Here is an 18,756-nt window from a genome sequence, read left to right on the forward strand (position 1 = left end):
GAAAGTCTCATGATGTTAATAAAAGTAGTCCTTTTTCTGGGATTGTTTGCTAGACAAATTTTCAGGAAATGTATTAGCCCACTGTTAAGTGGATTTATTGGCTAGCATTTACAAATCTCTTCTAATTTCTGTAAAAAAAAAAAAAAAAAAAAAAGGATTAAAATATATTTTAAAAGTTCAGCTGTATTAGAAGACCTGTCTTAGTATGACAGTTTTTTATAAATATATCTATATATTCTGTATTAATAACTCATTGCTTACATTCATTTTCCATCTTTGTTTAGCTTGTAGGACAATACTTGTTTTATCTTCTTTTTGTCCAAATTTCTCCTATGACAATGAAACAAAAATCTGTACAGATCACTGGTAGAGGGAATTGAGAGATAGAACTAGTGGTGTTTTGTTTTGTTTTTTTTTTTGGTTGGTTGTTTTTTTGTCTGGGAAGGAAGATTCTCATGTTGCAAGAGTCTCCAGAATCAGCAATTAAAATACTACTGTATTGCTTAAGGACTACTTCAGGTTACTAGCCTTCTCATAGCAGTGTACTGAGGTTACAAATATATTCAATTCTGGCTCAGATTAGTTTTTGGGATTCTATAAATTCCTGTTATGGCTTGATCACTTGCTTTCTCCTAAAATGAATACCTGCTTCTTCTGGGAATGACGTTCCCCTTGGTCTGTGTTCAAGACCTCAAACCTAATAGGAACCCTGACACAGAACAAAAGAAGAAAAAGAGCTGGATACAGGTGGTGGGTCGTGGCAGTTTGTCTATAACTGGAAGTTTGAGAATCTGAAAACTTAGAGCTTAACATAAAAAACACAGCACCAAGAGTCTTTTCACAGATTAATCAAAAAGTAGTTTCCTGGAACTAAACAGTCACAAAACAGAATATAATATTTAGCTATTTTTTTTTCTATTATTCTAGGAAGTCTTCTGCTGTAGAGCCAGTGCTAATATACAGATAATTTCTACTATAAATGATTTCAAGTCATTTCTGTCTGTAGCGGGAACTTTTTAAAGCTGTCTAAACCTTGAACCTTGTCATAAGGAAATAGCAAAGAGAAATGCATTTCATGAAATTTGGAAAAAACAACAACAACAAAACACTAGAAGACACACTAGATCCTTCAACTTTTTTAAATTGAAAAAAATTGTTTTGGCATAAGTTTATCACTTCAGAATTTTTGTACCTTATTATGTTTGGAGTATATCCCTAGTACTGAAGAATAAAACAGCACATTAATTTTGCCAGCATCTGAAGTTTGTACTTGAGAGAGGCAATAAAATGTTGCATCACTTGACAGTCCACTGTCTTGCATGCTTATTCTTGCTCTAAGCCAGGATGGAAAAATTTAAAGTCTGTAATTTTACATTTGGGATAATGTTGATGTTTGTACCAAACTTATGAAGAGTGTGTTTGAGTGCCTGTTATTTGATAGCCCTGTTCTGAAAGCTCATTTTAGCATTTGGAGGTGGCCTTTCAGTAGTGTTCTCTTTGTGTGCTATTTGTAGACGATCTGCTGTTGCCCGCATTCAGGAGCTCTTCAGAAGAAGGAAAGAAAGAAAAGAAATGGAAGAACTGGAGACTTTGAATATTAGACGTCCTTTAATAAAGATGGTTTATAAAGGTCATCGGAACTCCCGGACAATGGTACAAACTCTTTGTTTGCTTTTGGAACTGCAGATTTTTTTTTGTGATTTTTTGTAGATTTTGTATGGCATGAATTAGTATGCCTGACAAAACAGACATTGTCAGCACTTCTACTTGTATATTCAGTTGGAAGCCATATAATTTTCTCTAAATGAAAATTAAAATTAGCATGACTTATTTATCACCATGTTAGGCATGTAAGTTTTTGGTAGTTTGACTATCTCCGTAACTTCCTTTTAAATCTTGGATATTTCTCTTAACTTCTTTTTAATTTTGTCTGTCAGCTTAAGTGGTATAAAATGTGACTACCTTAAAAATTATTATTGAATCCTCACTTTTCCTTCCAAGCTCTTCAAATTCTTATTTAATCATTACTTTCTATTTAAAGAGCTTCAAATATACTTCAGTAGTAATTCTGAAGAGCTTTGACATATTTAAATTTAAAAAAGGCAGATAATGTTAGTTACCATTTTTTAATATCTGTACTAGGTACCCTGTCTTTTTCATATAAAATGCTATATTTTAAGAAAAATATAGTTACTGTTTGTAAAGCAGTAGTGCATGGAAAAACTTTTTTCCTTCATATTTCATTTTGTCTTTTACAGTACTTTGAAGATGGCAAGTTCTCAATACTAGGTGGTGTTTTGTAGAAGTAGAGGGTGTATGATTTTGCAGCTGATCTGAGAGTAGTTCCTCTTCCTCCAAAACCAGTTTTCTAGAGTTTATATGAATGGTTTTAATTACACTTGGGAAAATGATTCAGTAAAAGCATGTTTCAATATGCATAAGTGCTTAGAATAAAATTGATTAATGACAAGATTTTGCACTGATTTCACAAATTAATAGTAAATACTCAAAACAAACATTAGTTTAAAAGTCATAGCATTAAACACTTAGCTTTAATATCTCCTATCTACTAAGATTGCCTCAGTGTTCTCAATTCAGTCTCCATCTGTGTATGTGTTGTTATTATGGATTATTTCACGCGTTTTGTTGTTTATTTTCTTCAGGATTTGATTTTGTGTTTCAGCTTTTGTTTTCCGTGAGCACCTCTGACAAGAAATGTATGCAATGGAAGAGGGTGTAATTTCCCACGTAGGTTTCTATGGTGGCAAAATTCATTTGAATCTTTTTTTCATTTTTATTTTTTGATGAACACCCTCCTTCCTGCAAGAAGATAGATGATTTTCATTTGAAATTTATGAAGGAGACAGGTTAGAGAGGTCTTGTGTCCTATACACCTGAGCTATTCAGGGATGAAATTGTCTTGTCAATTACATGAACATCAGTTATTTTAATACATAGTAAAAAATATATTCATATCATGTTATATTAATAATTCTGGTACTTCCTTACTTCTAAAAGTTTAATTTGGCAATCTTACAAAAAAAAAAAAAATAGTAGCATATTTGGAGAGTAATTCTTTTATTTGTCAAAAGGTGAAAGATTTGACTTGCTGAGGTGATCAGTTCCGGGGCAGACGCGTTCTGCAGCGGAGCAGGGGATCATACAGGCAGGGCTAATTTTTCCGGCACCAAGCCCACTCGACAGAGCCTCCAGGACGCCGCAGCCCTCATGAGGGAGGTGAACGAGGCGAGGACGAGGCGGAGGCAGAGCCAGCAGCGCCCCCTCCCCGGCCCTTCAAAAGCTGCGACCAGGAGCGCGGTAAACAGGGTGTAGCATCAGAAGGGCGTGGCGTGGCAGTTAGCGCAGCAGTTAACGGGACGGGCAGTTAACAGGACAGGGCGTGGCGCGGCAGATCGCGCAGGAAGGGCGGGACATTCCCCTCCGGCCCATACGAACGCCTACTCTAACTGCAGTCTACCTCTAGCTCAGCTGCAATGGTGTACACCAGGCACAGTGCGCTCTCAAGAAAGTCTGTACACACCCAGACCGACTGCCTGCTCAAAACTGCGGTAGTTCAGGTCTCCGAGTGCAGGGAGTGCCTGAGCCTGTTGCTGCCACCTGCGGGGGGCAGAGAGACTGTGTGCGTGAGGTGCGAGCAGGTGGACGATCTGGTCCGCCTGGTGGCAGAACTCAAGGAGGAGGTCGAGAGGTTGAGGGATATCAGGGAGTGTGAGCGGGAGATTAGACTTGTGGAGCAACTCCTTGCAGGGCCTCAAGGACAGGCACCGGGGTGAGACACCCCAAACGGGGATGGACCCCCTGCCCTGTTGCTGTTGGGCAGAGGGAGGGGACCTAGGAGTTGAGGAGGAATGGAAACTGGTCCCTGCTTGACATCACAGCCAATGCTCCCCCTACCGGCCCCACGTTCCCAGGTGCCCTTACGCAACAGGTTTGAGGCCCTGGAGCTTGAGAGACCGGTAGCTGAGGAAGAGGTAGAAAGTCTACCCAGGAGGATGCCTAGGGTGAGGAAGTCAACTCCACGCTTCAGGACTGCCTCCACCAAGACAGAAAGAAGGGTGATTGTTGTGGGTGACTCCCTTCTCAGGGGAACAGAGGGACCTATTTGTTGACCTGACCCTACCCGTAGGGAAGTCTGCTTGCCTCCCTGGGGCCAGGGTCAGGGACATTGCCAGAAAGCTTCCCGACCTGGTTTGCCCCTCTGACTATTATCCTCTTAATAGTCCAGGCTGGCAGTGATGACATTGAAGAGAGAAGCCTGAAGACCATCGAACAGGACATTAGGGGACTGGGACAGTTAGTGGATGGAGCAGGAGTACAGGTGGTGTTTTCATCCATCCCTACAGTGGCAGGGAGGGGTACAGAGAGGACATGGAAAGCCCACCTGATAAACACGTGGCTCAGAGGCTGGTGCCAACACAGAAATCTTGGGTTTTTCGACCATGGGGCACTTTACTCGGCACCCGGCCTGATGGCCGCAGATGGGTCCCTATCTTTTAGGGGAAAAAGGATCCTGGGCCAGGAGCTGGCAGGGCTCATTGAGAGGGCTATAAACTAGGTAAGAAGGGGGACGGGGCTGAAACAAGGCTTGTTAGTGTTGTGCCAGAGGGAACAATGGCAAGGCTGGGAGAGAAGGCAATGGCCCAGCTGAAGTGCATCTACACTAATGCATGCAGCATGGGTAACAAACAGGAGGAGCTGGAAGCCATCGTGCGACAGGCAGGCTACGACTTAGTTGCCATCATGGAAACGTGGTGGGACCACTCTCATGACTGGAGTGCTGCAATGTCTGGCTATAGGCTCTTCAGAAGGGACAGGCAGCATGGAAGGGGGGGTGGTGTGGCTCTCTATATCAGAGAGAGTTTTGTTGTCATGGAACTTGAGGCTGGGAATGATAAGGTTGAGTCCTTATGGGTTAGGATCAGCGGGAAGGCCAACAAGGCAAGCATCCTGTTGTGGGTCTGTTATAGACCGCCGAACCAGGATGAGGAGACTGAGGAGGAGTTCTACAGGCAGTTGACAGAAGTTGTGAAATTGTCAGTGCTTGTTCTAGTGGGGGACTTCAGCTTCCCAGATGTATCCTGGAAGCACAACACAGCCCAGAGAAAGCAGTCTAGGAAGTTTCTGGAGAGTGTGGAAGATAGCTTCCTGATGCAGCTGGTTAGTGAGCCTACCAGGGGAGGTGCCCCACTAGACCTTCTCTTCACAAGAGGAGTCCAGGAAGGCTGGGCGCTCTTCAAGAAGGAAATCTTAATGGCGCAGGAGTGGTTTGTCCCCACGTGCCCAAAGATGAGCCGGCGGGGAAGAAGACCGGCCTGGCTGAACAGAGAATTGTGGCTTGAGCTTAGGAGAAAAAAGAGGGTTTACAATCTTTGGAAAAGAGGGCGGGCCACGCAGGAGGACTATAAGAATGTTGCGGGGCAGTGCAGGGACAAAATTAGAAAGGCCAAAGCTCATCTGGAGCTCGATCTGGCAACTGCCGTCAAAGACAACAAAAAATGTTTTGACAAATACATTAATGCAAAACGGAGAATCTCCAGCCTTTACTGGATGCAGGGGGGGATCTTAGTTACAAGAGATGAGGAAAAGGCAGAGGTGCTTAATGCCTTCTTTGCCGCAGTCTTTAGCGGCAAAACCAGTAGCTCTCTGGATACTGGTGGAAGGGGATGGGGAGCAGAATGTGGCCCTCGCTATCCATGAGGAAATGTTTGGCGACCTGCTACAGCACTTGGATGTACACAAGTCGATGGGGCCAGATGGGATCCACCCGAGGATACTAAGAGAACTGGTGGAGGAGCTGGCCAAGCCGCTTACCATCATTTATCAACAGTCCTGGCTATCGGGGGAGGTCCCAGTTGACTGGCAGCTTGCAAACGTGACGCCCATCTAAAAGAAGGGCTGGAGGGCAGACCTGGGAATCTATAGGCCTGTCAGTTTGACCTCAGTGCCAGGGAAACTCATGGAGCTCATGGAGCAGATTATCTTGAGTGTCATCACGCGGCACTTGCAGGGCAAGCAGGCGATCAGGCCCAGTCAGCATGGGTTTATGAAAGGCAGGTCCTCCTTGACAAACCTGATCTCCTTCTATGACAAAGTGACACGCTTGGTGGATAAGGGAAAGGCCGTGGATGTGGTCTACCTTAACTTCAGCAAGGCTTTTGACTCCGTTTCCCACAGCATTCTCTTCAAGAAACTCTCTGCTTGTGGCTTGGGCTGGTGTACGCTTTGTCGGGTTAGAAACTGGCTGGATAGCCGGGCCCAAGGAGTTGTTGTGAATGGAGTCAAGTCCAGTTGGAGGCCGGTCACTAGTGGCGTCCCCCAGGGCTCGATACTGGGGCTGGTCCTCTTTAATATCTTCATCGATGATCTGGACGAGGGCATTGAGTGCGCCCTCAGTAAGTTTGCAGATGAAACCAAGCTAGGTGTGTGTATCGATCTGCTCGAGGGTAGGAAGGCTCTGCAGGAGGATCTGGATAGGCTGGACCGATGGGCTGAGGCCAACTGCATGAAGTTCAACAAGGCCAAGTGCCGGGTCCTGCACCTGGGGCGCAATAACCCCAAGCAGAGCTACAGGCTGGGAGATGAGTGGTTGGAAAGCTGCCAGGCAGAGAAGCACCTGAGAGTACTGGTGGATAGTCGGCTGAATATGAGCCAGCAGTGTGCTCAGGCGGCCAAGAAGGCCAACGGCATCCTGGCTTGTATAAGAAGCAGTGTGGCCAGCAGGTCTAGGGAAGTGATTGTCCCCCTGTACTCGGCTCTGGTGAGGCCGCACCTCGAGTACTGTGTTCAGTTTTGGGCCCCTTGCTACAAGAAGAACATCGAGGTGCTTGAGCGAGTCCAGAGAAGGGCAACGAAGCTGATAAGGGGTCTGGAGAACAAGTCCTACGAGGAGTGGCTGAGGGAGCTGGGTTTGTTCAGCCTGGAAAAAAGGAAGCTCAGGGGTGACGTTATTGCTCTCTACAGGTACATTAAAGGAGGCTGTAGTGAGGTGGGGGTTGGTCTGTTCTCCCATGTGCCTGGTGACAGGACGAGGGGGAATGGGCTGAAGTTGCGCCAGGGGTGTTTTAGGTTGGATATTAAGAAGAACTTCTTTACTGAGAGGTTGTGAGGCATTGGAATGGACTGCCTAGGGAAGCGGTTGAGTCACCATCCCTGGAAGTCTTTAAAAGACGTTTAGATGTAGAGCTTAGTGATATGGTTTAGTGGAGGACTGTTAGTGTTAGGTCAGAGGTTGGACTCGATGATCTTGAGGTCTCTTCCAACCTAGACAATTCTGTAATTCTGTGATTTTTGCAAAAAAAAATAAAAATAGTAGTGTTATGTTGATGTTTGCTTGCCCCATTTGCAGGCCTGGAACTTCTTTTGTCCAGCACACACATCCCTGCTACATATCCCCTTGAGTAGTGTCACCAGGAGAGTGGATATTACCATTCTTCCATGAAACAGACCTTGAAGTACAATGGTGGTAGGGTGTGCAATGATGAGGAGGGGGATTTCTTCTGTGTTTTTACCTCTTGGAAAAAAAAGAATGTTCTTGTGAGCCTAGACTCTTTCTCTTGAAGAAATCCTTTCTCTTCAAAATTTGTCTTCTACCTTGTGCTTTCAGTTCTCCTTTTCTGTTGTCTCTTCCTTACTATTTTTCCCTCCTGTCCTAGTTGTATCTTCTTTCATATATTTGCCATTCTTCCTCTTAATCCACTCACCCCAAGTTCCCATTTAAAAATGTTAGCTTTAAAGAAACTCTTTTATTAGTTACATACAAGTGCTCTATTAAATAAGCAGAAAGGTTATGTATGCATGCAGTAAAAATGTGTATATAAATTTGAAAACACAAAATATTTTAAATGTGAATCTGAAATCTGTTGATTTTATGTGACACTAAAGTTAAATTATGTAAATGTTAGAAATGTAAAATGAACAGTTGCCTAAGGGAATATAAAGAGAGCAGAAAGATGGCACAATTGAGAATTAAAATATTATTTATTTTTGGACATACTTAGGATGCACTTCTAATTGAAAAATAAAAATAGAACTATAAGAGAAAAATATTGGAAATGTGTCTTGCCCTACAGAATCCAGGAATGCTATTTGTCTGGCTTATTTTTAGTCTTAAAGATGACTTGATTGCACTGACTGTATCACTGGTACATATTCTGTAGACAAAGGTCTAGCAAGATCCCAAGCCTGAAATTTGAAACTGGACATACTTATGCTGGAAATGCAGTACATATTTTTAACAGTGGTAATGGCTCAGCTTACTAATGTGTGTTTTTTTTTATCATGGCAATTTTTAAAGTAAGATAGTTGGGGCAAAGTGCAGAGCAAGACTATGTGTCTGTCCTTTTTGCCTGTGCATTTTCTGAGAAGACTATGCAAAAAGAAAGGATGCAGGTACTACCTTCTTGAGAGCTTTATTGTGATGTGCTAGTTGGAAAATAATTCCATAGTGGAATACTGTGTAGATGGTCTTTTGCCCTCTCTCAAAGTCAAGCTTCTGTCCCTTACATATGAGACATTCTTAAATACCAAAAATTATGAAATTATTTTATGCTAAACTTCAAACATTGAAAATCATCTGTGTGAACTTTGCTGTATAGGATACTTCTGTTTATGAAGGCACCTCTTCTGCTTAGTATGTGTCAATTTGAAAAAAAATAATAAGAGGTATTTAATAACTTTTTAAAGTGTAATATTTTGTGTAGGTTTACATTTTTACTTCCCAACACTTTTCTCTCACCCAAACATTGGATTATTTTGAGGCTTTCGTCTGATACCTTGTTTGTGACTGAGCTTTGACTGTTCTCCTCTGCCACCATTATTTGACTCTTCCTCCCTCTGCCATCCCATCTAACCTCCGACCCTGTGGATGATGTACAAGATAGAGAGTGAGAAAGATACTGCTGCCTAATGTTTTCTTACTTCAAATAGTTGAGCAGTGGTTACTTTACTGTTTAACTTTGAGTAAATACAGAAATGACTTCTGAAGGTGATTATAACATTTAGTGAAGGAAGTAACCCATTCTTGTTTGCTCAGACTAGTAGTTTGACGTCATTTGGGATATAGATGTGAAGGCAAGAGAGGCCTTGGGATGGGAGGATTACTGTACATTTAACAACATAATTGTTGTTTCCTGAAAATTAGGCTAAGTTTCTGGTTTTGGCACAGAAATTAAACAAGTCACAGTTTTTTAGGCTGTAGTCATAAGACTATCATGAATGTAACAGGTGTGTAATAATGTGTTATATTTCAAGAAAATGGATATCTGATACTCCTGCCAGTTTCTTCTGGCCTGTGATTTCTCTGTTGCTTACATGATCATATGGACTGTAATACTACTCTGTTTTGTAGGACTGCTTCAGCTGTGTTAGTTCTCATGAGATTGCAGTTCTGTGAGACACTCAGGGAATCAGGATTTTCCCACTGATCAGTAAATCTATAGTAAAAAGTACTACTTGTGTAGTAAATACTAAATTATAAGTAAATATTATTTAAGAAATAAAATAATATTAGTCTAATAAAAATAACTATAAGAGTCAATGCAATATAAATACAAATAATATAATTACTAGATGATACGTTATTCTTATAATCCCATGACAATACCATACTTTCAGGGAAGGGATGGGGACAAAGAGAAGAAAAAAGTTTAGATCTGGCTCCTCACTTGTCTTCCAGAATATTTTGCAAGTCAAATATAGGTCAAGTTAGTTACCTTGGAATTGACTATATTTGCTATTTTCTTTAATCCTCAGAATCAAGGACAAGACAGTCTAGCCATTCTGAAGTCTCATAGCAGGAGGTGGTGACTTCATGACAAAAGCGTTCAGTGTTGTTACCAAATAATATCTGGAACAATGACACTGATGAGGCTATGAATATTTCAGGAGTTTAAGACATAAATACCTGCTGAATTATAGCACTTGATGCAAGGAAAAGAGAATGGAAGATGTAGTAAATCCCTGTATAGTATTCTAACCTAACAACATGAGTGTGTTGTTCCCTAAGACTCCTTCCCCTTTTACTAAGAGGGTGTTTTGTTTCATGGGATGGAGAGAACAAGCAGATACCATAGGCTAATTGTGAGGGAAGAAGCTGAATGAGACAGGAAGCCTTTGCCATCTCTATTGAGATGGTCCCTCTGCTCCAAAGGAAGCTGTCCATCATCTTCCCTTAACATTCAGATCTTCCTGAAGAAGCTGCCAGAAGAGTAGAGCCCAATGCATCATTTCACTGATTGTGAAATTCTGCAACAAACTATAAGTTTACAGTGAAAAGTAGCTGTCTTTCTGGAAGCCTTCTCTGGACCTCGTATCCTTCTGTCATATGCTTCAGCCAGTGGCACATCCAGCCCACTTGTGTGCACTCACAAAAAAATGTGCACTCTTTAGTCACAGTGCTGTATTTGTGAATTTTCTCGTAGTTTTTCTGGTTTATGAAGAAAAAAAAAAAAAACAACAAAAAAAACCTGGTGTTTTTTGCATCTTTCAAGTAAAATTATCATTGTCTTATTCTCAAAGGTGAATTTCCTCCTACAAATGTATAGTTCTCCAGTGAACATCAAAGAAATCTTCCTTGACTGTTTGACCTACAGCCAGTTATTATCCAGGGTCAAACTAACTTGTTATCAATGAAGTTGCAGAGGAGTTGGCTGTAGGCTGAAAACAGAGATGATCCTTTTTTTTTTTTTTTTTTTTTTTTATGAATAAGTGATTTAATACTGAGTATAGTTTGTGTGATATTAGTCCAGTCACTGCAAAATAAAATTCCCTAAATTGGTCCAAGATAGAATGACCTTCAGTATGAACTATAGGTCCTCAGAGAACATGCCACCTGTAAAGTTAGTAAAGCATCGTCTATGTTTAAAATTTTAAAAAATAAATATATATATGTAATAAAATCAATTTGGCCCTTATTACAAGTATTCTTCACTGGTAGCATGAGAAAACTACAGATATGTCAAATGTTAGCCATATCACTTCAGACATTTCACAAAGGTGCTTGGATATCCTAACAAAACTAAGATAGGAGCAATCATATATAGTGGAATGTGTCATCACTGTGTCAAAGCAAACAAAAACAATAATAAATCAATTTTAAAAATCAATTTTAAAAAAGTATAAGCTAGTTGCACTTGCAGGGAGGCATGCTTCTACTTTCATCTACTTAAGTACTGCTGTAATAGCTTAGGACTCACTTCTACTTGAATGCCTTCCTCTTCCAAGGCTTCTAACTTTAATTTTGGACTTGAACCAGAAAGTCCTAGTTCTTATCTGATATATTATAGAGAAAAATAAACTAAAATATTTGATTCCATGACCCCTTTTTATCTGTCAGTTAATTCCCAGCCCCCAGTTTTCATAAGCTTCTGTCTCCTCTTATTCTGTAAATGGAAAATCCCCACTAGTTATTAACTTGTCACTCACTTTAGTTTACTGAACTCTTCCCAAAAAGTGTTTCATGTACCCCTGTCTCCAGTACCCATCTCATCACTCTGGAAAGTAACATATCTGCTGTCATTATCTGTAGGACTTCAGGTACACTATAATTTCTCTTATTTCCAAATTACTGCGTCTGTCCCAGCTTCTCTCCATTTTTCTGTTAGCAGCCAATTTGCACTGAAGATCTATAACCTTCTGAATTTTCTTTTTTTGATTGTTTTTCTTTAAATGGTTCTTTCAGATTTCTTTAAGTGGTCTTTCTCCATTTGCAGAGCTCTTAATTCAGATGCAATGTTATTGTAGAAATGGGAGTATACTCTTCAGTGTTTCCCAATGCTGGTGTTATAAAGTAAGTTTTATTTCTGTTTTTACTGCAGATAAAAGAAGCCAATTTTTGGGGATCTAATTTTGTCATGAGTGGTTCAGATTGTGGCCATATTTTTATATGGGATCGACATACTGCCGAACATCTCATGCTGCTGGAAGCTGATAATCATGTGGTGAACTGTCTTCAGCCTCATCCATTTGACCCGAGTAAGATAATCATTTTTCACAGGCTGTGTTCAGGTTATCTATAGTAAAAGTCCCAAAACTCAATCCTCAGTTCTGTGTAGATCAATATAGCATTGTAATGGTAGATTTTCATCAAACTCTTTTTTGTTCTTCCAATATAAATTAGATAATAGTGCTTATGGTTTGGTCTTTTACTAATGACTTTTCAACCCTTGAAAGCCTCCTTACTCAATAACTTCTTGGAATGAAATTGTTACTGACATAGTATTTATAGAAAGTTAAGATGCAGTTAAAAGAATATCAATTTCTTGCTCCCTACTGTACATTAAATGTTTTCCATGACACAGTGAGGAAAATACAGGGTCACTGAGATGCCAGCAACACTGTGGGAATTAATACTTGAATCTGGACTCTACTTGCTCTGTTTGAAAATTGAGCAAACTGTGTCTCAGACTTGCTGTCTTTGTGAGATTAAAAGAAATAAAATTCATAGAAATTTTATCAGTTTGTACTTCAGGAGAAATATTTATAGAAAAGATGAACAGAAGTAGTTGAAGGAATCAGATGTCATCTGACATGTGGATGGACTATATGAATGATGCTACAGTTTCGGACAGTCAAAGAAAGCATTCATGTTGTTTCTTTTTTATTCATAGCCTACATGGTTCTAGAATAACAGTCAGCTGTAAACAAATGAAGTTATAATAATACTAGAAGAGGATAAGATTGTTAAACTTGTACAGTTTTCAAGTTACTGAGATGTTTCTGTGGAAATCTTATCTCCATTGTGGTTTTGTGCAATGATCTAGAAAATGGAATTTTGTTTTGCCTTTTTTAGAATTGTTTATGAGGGTGTCCATTGCTTTTGTATATTTGAATGTCAAAGAAATTTACATGAAGGACATCAAAAATATTAAATATAAAAATATATTTGAAATTTTCTTGCTTCTGTTTTTGTAACTGAATTCAGAAGTCCTAAGGCTTTGTTACTAATGCATATAATTATCAGATCACTATCAAAAATATATTAGTAGCTGAGTTTGTTCTTACTTTCTGCTCCTATCTTATGGTGGTTTATTTTTTTGTTTAAGGGTCTCTTGAAGTTTGCATATATCTTCTTTCTCAGGTCCCATAGGGAGAATTATGTAGTTGTGTGTTCAGTATAGAACTGACTTTTGCAATTAAATGTTTCTAATAGTACAGCAAGTGAAGTTATTTTTCTTCAACTCCACTTAAGTGCAGAAAATACTGGTAAAGACATAACATTATTTAATTTAGAATTGTTAATGTTACTTATTTCTAGTTCTGGCCTCTTCTGGTATTGACTATGATATAAAAATTTGGTCACCATTGGAAGAATCCAGGATTTTTAACCGAAAACTTGCAGATGAGGTAAGAACCTTCCCTCCTTTTCCACAGTAATGTTGCATCTTCCAGTTCTACTAAAGTCTTCATTGCAAATAATTGATATTAAATTAATGGTTATTTAATATTAAACAAATAAGCTACAAATAAAAAGCTGTCCTTTATGACAGCTAAACTTTCCTATAATTGGCAGCACACAGAGGCACTTTGCATTTCATTAACTCCTAGAAATTATATGTACGAAAATACAGTAATAAATTATGTACGGAGAAAAGCTTGAAAAGGTATGAATGCTTGCATTAGGAAGAAAAACTGGCAGGAGTTAGAAATCAAGGCACTCGTTGTCTTTAAACAAACTAATGTTTGCATACATAAGTGTGTGCTAAAAGTAATTATCATATTGAGAATTTTGTCACTTGTTTTTTAGTAATTTTGAATTTTAGTAGCTTTTTCAATGAAAAATGTATGATGCAGTAAATTTGACAAAAGTATAGTTTGTGATTTTACATGGGTTTTGATTTGTTAGTTTGTTTAATTTGATCCTAGTATTGAAATATCTATGTAGAAAACAAGAGAACCTGATAGAAACAGAGTTTTTACCACATTCATTTTGGCTACAATAAGTATCCAAAATAGCTGAACTGACTTCTTCATAGCCATGGAAAGGCAAGAGAGGACAAAGAATTACGTTTGAGGAGTATTTAGTATAGATATAGAACCACATTTAAAATCAAAAGAGGACATGACCTTAGGGAGTAGGAAAAAGCGGCAACGATGGGAACAAATCTCTGGACACAGAAAAAGCCTCAGAAGGAGCTGAAAAGATGAACAGGCTGTCAAAAAGGTGTTACTGATGATGCACTGGAGAAATAGAAGGTGAAAGAGGAAAAAAGTCAGGGTGCTATCTTCTCACTTTGCTTCTTTTTGGGTGTGATCAGTTTTGCAAAGTGATTGATAAATAGATGAAAATAACAGAAAAGAGGAGCTTTGTTTTGGCTGGGAACAGCACACTACAGACATCTGCAAGAACATTTTCCTCAGACGATGAACAGGCTTGAGACTGAGTCTCAAGAAAAAAAGAAATGCTTTATTTACCTGCCTTACAGCATATGGTCTTTGAGTATTAAGGTCCGAAAGTGTCTCCACCTAAAGAAATTTTTATGCTTTGTGATAACAAAAAAAACATGGTTTGAGGGACAAGTGAAGGTGTGGGATTAGAACTTAATGGCAAAGCGAGAGGGTTAGCAAGGAACTACCTTGAGGAAGGAAGGAGGCAAAAGAGCTTAAAGGTATTTGTTAGTGGACTTCTCTTCCTTGAAACTAAAGCAGTAAGAAGTGGCTATTTCAAGTAATTTAGAGGTAAGCTGTAGACATGTTCAGAAAGAATTATGGAGCTGAAGAATGTTCCTGAACTGGGGTAGAATAATTGCTTGTGTTCCTTGGATTTTCTCCAAAAGTTTCAAGCAGCATGAAGGTAGGAGTTTAGGATAACCTCATCTCTTTTCCTTCCCACATTCTTGGCCAGTGCAAGTGCTATGTCTTTGCTGCCTGCAACAGTTGCCATCTGGAACAGCACTTTCTCTCATCAGTTGTCCTTATTTCTTGCAAGGTCTAATTTACAGAAGTATTTCTCAGCTGCCTGTCTTAGTATCTACCATGGACACAGACAACAGAATGATGATCTTACTAGAATACTCTTTAGTTAGACAACTAGACAGTGAACTCTGCCTGCAGATAGTTTACTTTTCTTACCACATACAAATACTGTAATTTTGGGTTCTGTAAATACATAGAAACTAGAAACTTTGTATTGTCAAACTAATACTGATGCACTACAACTTTGTATTCATTTTTACGCTGTTTTTTTCTTCCTTCCCTGCTGCCAGGTTATAACACGTAATGAATTAATGCTGGAAGAAACCAGAAACACTATTACTGTTCCAGCTTCTTTTATGTTACGAATGTTGGCATCTTTGAATCATATAAGAGCAGGTGAGAGACTTCTTTAGAACTTGACCACCATGTTGATCTATGAAATAGCAGATGGACTGGGGAACCATCAAGATCTTCAGCTGTATGTGGCTACATTGGGGTTTGTGAGAAGTTTCAGTGGTTCTTCATGGGTCTCTTAAGAGAAGTACTTAGGAATAGCTTCTGTACTGTGAGACTTGCAGCATTTTGCAGCTGGTTGTTCTTTTTGTTTGATTGATTGATTGATTGTTTTATCTCAAAGAACAAGAAAAATGCACAATATATTTTAGATGTTCCCATACTATCCACCCTGCAATAGTTTGTTAGTAATGTGTTTATTAGTAATGTAGTACTAATTCTATGCTGAAAAATATTCAGTAAGAGAAGATCTCTAGGAGATGAGGGCTGTGATGGAAAAAGCGTTGGGGTGACTGGAATGAATCACACGAAACTGACACTCATTGTGGACTTGGGATTGCCTGGAAATGAAGGAGGGTGTGAAGATGCAGGACTGTGTAATGAGCAAACCTTTTGCTGCAGGTACTAGCATTCCTCGTCCACTAGGGTCTGAAACTGGTGATAGGAGGGGTTGCATGGGTAATAGTCACTGGAAACTCATGTTCCTGGATGTTAGTGCTTAAGCTGACTGCGGTGGGTTGAAACTGAAGAAGTAGGACAACAGAGGCATGGTGCTGGGTAGGAAGCAGAGAGGGGAAGTCTTGGGAGGCTCGTATGACACAAGGCATAGAAACCTAGTAGATGAGGGTGACGATGGTGTTAAGTATTGAATGTGGGGAGTCCAGCACTTGCTGAGCAGAATAGTGGGTTTGTACAGTGGGGCAGGAGGGAAGCTCTGCCTGGCTGCAGCTGCTGCTCCTCTTTCACCTCCCACTGATCTGTTAGGAGCAGATGGACAGGAAAGGAAGAGCAAAGTCACTGTATCCAGCCCAGTGGCGTGCCTCACCTGTGCTGTCAATGAATACATTAACTGGTGTTTTTCTTCATTTATTATGTTTTCTGTGTTCCTGCTGGGCGAACTTTTTCTTAACCGAACAGTGCATGTTTGAGTGATACATCTTGAGCCAGTCATGTTCCCACACACATTTCTGTATTTGCCTTTCTCGAAATGTTTACATCAAAAAGTACTGTTTTTTTTTCTTTTTTTTTTTTTTCTCATGTATATGGTGACAAATAGCAGTTCCCCTTTTTTTCTGCAGTATACAGATTTTCTAATCACAGCTATTCTAGTTTTAGCTCCTCGGAAAATTATTCTCAATCTCTTGGATTCACTGTCTCTTTTTAATATCATGCTTGCATTCATCTTTCCTGTGCTGACAGCCAGTCAGCACCTACAAGGTTTCTCCTTTTTACACAAAATTCACTTCTATGCCTGGAAGTCCTTTAGAGCTTTTGCTGTCACTGTTCTTTCTTGTTATAATATATCTACCTGATGTCTGCTGTCAGTCCAGTTTCAGATTCTTTCATGGTTCTGTTACTGTATAACCCATAGCCACTGTGCATTGTGTACTAGCCCAGAGGGCCACTAAATTGTAAAAATTGCCAATACCCCAAAACTTCAGAAGTTCTCTTTACTAAATCTTCTCTGTGCCTTACAGACCGATTGGAAGGTGACAGATCAGAAGGATCTGGTCAGGAGAACGAAAATGAAGATGAAGAGTAACTGGCAGTTGTGTGCAAGCACCTAGACGTTATGGAATTTGTATAAGACATTAATTATATTTTTCCTTACAGAGCTTTAGTGCAATTCTAAGGTATTGCTTTTGGATAACCTAACCTTTTGTTTTTGAATGACTGTGTGCATGACTTTGGGAGAGTGTGCAAGTAAAATAAGCAAAAATGTTTTTAAAATGTTTTGCCATGTATGAGGGGTGCTAGAAGATGCAAAGTGCAATATTTTCCTTAACCTGCAAATGTGGGAGCTTGGATCAATGTTTTCAAGTAACTTTCATTATAGTAAAAACGTTGGTTCAAATAAATTTCTATACCTGCTGTTTGCATGTTTGTTGCTTTCTAATTAAAAGATTTGGTTGTTTTAAGTAGTCCTGTGTTTTCTTTTTGTTCAACCATTGATTTATCACCTGGTATTTATATCCTCATTATCCCCATTGTAACTACACGTACATACACAAAACTGTCTCTCTGTGAGTCTTAGCATAGTGCCACTTCATACTCTCCATGCTTGAATCATTAGTGCTGGTGAAATAGTTCTGTTTCACCGATAGGTCTGAGCACGCGTTCTTTGCAACAATGGCAGATTTACCTTAATGTCAATTGGATTTAGAACAGAGAAAATGTAGTATAGATTATCTAGAGAATGTGAATTGGAAAATTCCTCTGTTACTTCCTGGGTGTAGTTGTTTGGGATGCAAGGTAGTTCAGTCACAAAGGTAACAGACCATAACCATCCTCCATATGCTTTAGATGGCAATGGAGAAGAGGAAGTGAAGGAAGAAAAAAGAATGTGGAACAGAGCAGCTTTGCTTAATGGCTGTTGTTGCCAAGGATGCAGGTGCCAAGAGGCTCCATCGGGAGGAATTGGGGAATGCCAAGAAGGATTATAAATCAGATGGGTGAGGGCACCAAAGTGCGAGACTTTGCACCATGAGTCTTACAGTGCAGGCATGCTAAAAAGACTTGGAGAAAGGATATAAATTAAAGAAATAGAGGGAAATAGGAAAACTAAGAGTTTGAGTTGGAGAGAAAGAGATTTGTGAGGCAAAATAAACGGGAATTACATGGAACCCAAGTGGTAGCAAATGGGTGACAGAAGAACAACATGAGGAGAGAGGTGAAAAGCAAGGAGATGGATAGGGATTTTTAACTTTTTTGTATTTTTAAAGGAATTGAACTAGTTGAGAAGAAAAGTTGGTCCAGGGAATATAGGAAATCAGTGAGGAAGAGCAAAGTATAAAAGCCTGAAAAGCAATCCAAAGTGAAATTAGGAAATTAAGAAATATTTGTGGGGGAGAAAATATTTTGGAGACAGAGGGTGCTGAGAAAACTGGATGTTACGGAACACTGGAGAGTTGTGGAAAATGGGAAACTTCACAGCTAGAGGAGGTGAGTGCAACAGAGAATGCAAATTTGGTAAGCATTTTGAGAGCATATCTACCCATGAGCAACACAGAGTGAGAGAAAACAAGGTAAGTTTTTTTGTTTGTTTTTTTTTTTGTTTCTTGTTTTTTTAAGGCATGGAGTGAAAGTAATCTCTGGTATGGGCATTTCTCTTTACTGGTGACAAAAGGAGAAAGATTGTCTAAGTGTCCTTGGTGTTGGAGAAAGGAACAAAACATGAGTTTCTCCTCACGATTTATCACTTTAGACAACCATTTTTAGACCAGCAAGAAAAGGAAGAATGCCCCCCCCCCTTTTTTTTAAATGGTAGTGGTGGAAACAAGTGGTCTAGAACTGTGCACATCTTACTGCTCA

The 18,756-nt window shown here is 39.6% G+C and overlaps 1 protein-coding gene across 6 annotated transcripts in view; it reads left to right on the forward strand.

The window, feature by feature from the left end:
* The window catches only part of DCAF6 (DDB1 and CUL4 associated factor 6), an 85,865-nt gene extending 68,502 nt beyond the window's left edge, over positions 1-17,363 (forward strand). For all 6 annotated transcript variants that reach the window (XM_084298468.1, XM_084298470.1, XM_084298471.1 and 3 more), the window contains 5 exons: positions 1,515-1,653; positions 11,835-11,991; positions 13,274-13,362; positions 15,222-15,327; positions 16,923-17,363. In XM_084298468.1, the coding sequence (XP_084154594.1) occupies positions 1,515-1,653; positions 11,835-11,991; positions 13,274-13,362; positions 15,222-15,327; positions 16,923-16,987 (556 nt within the window). In that variant the 3' untranslated portion in view covers positions 16,988-17,363. The remainder of the gene's footprint in view (positions 1-1,514; positions 1,654-11,834; positions 11,992-13,273; positions 13,363-15,221; positions 15,328-16,922) is intronic.
* Positions 17,364-18,756: the final 1,393 nt, after the last annotated feature.

This window comes from Netta rufina (genome assembly GCF_964035555.1).
Source record: "Netta rufina genome assembly, chromosome: 1".
NCBI lineage: Eukaryota > Metazoa > Chordata > Aves > Anseriformes > Anatidae > Netta > Netta rufina.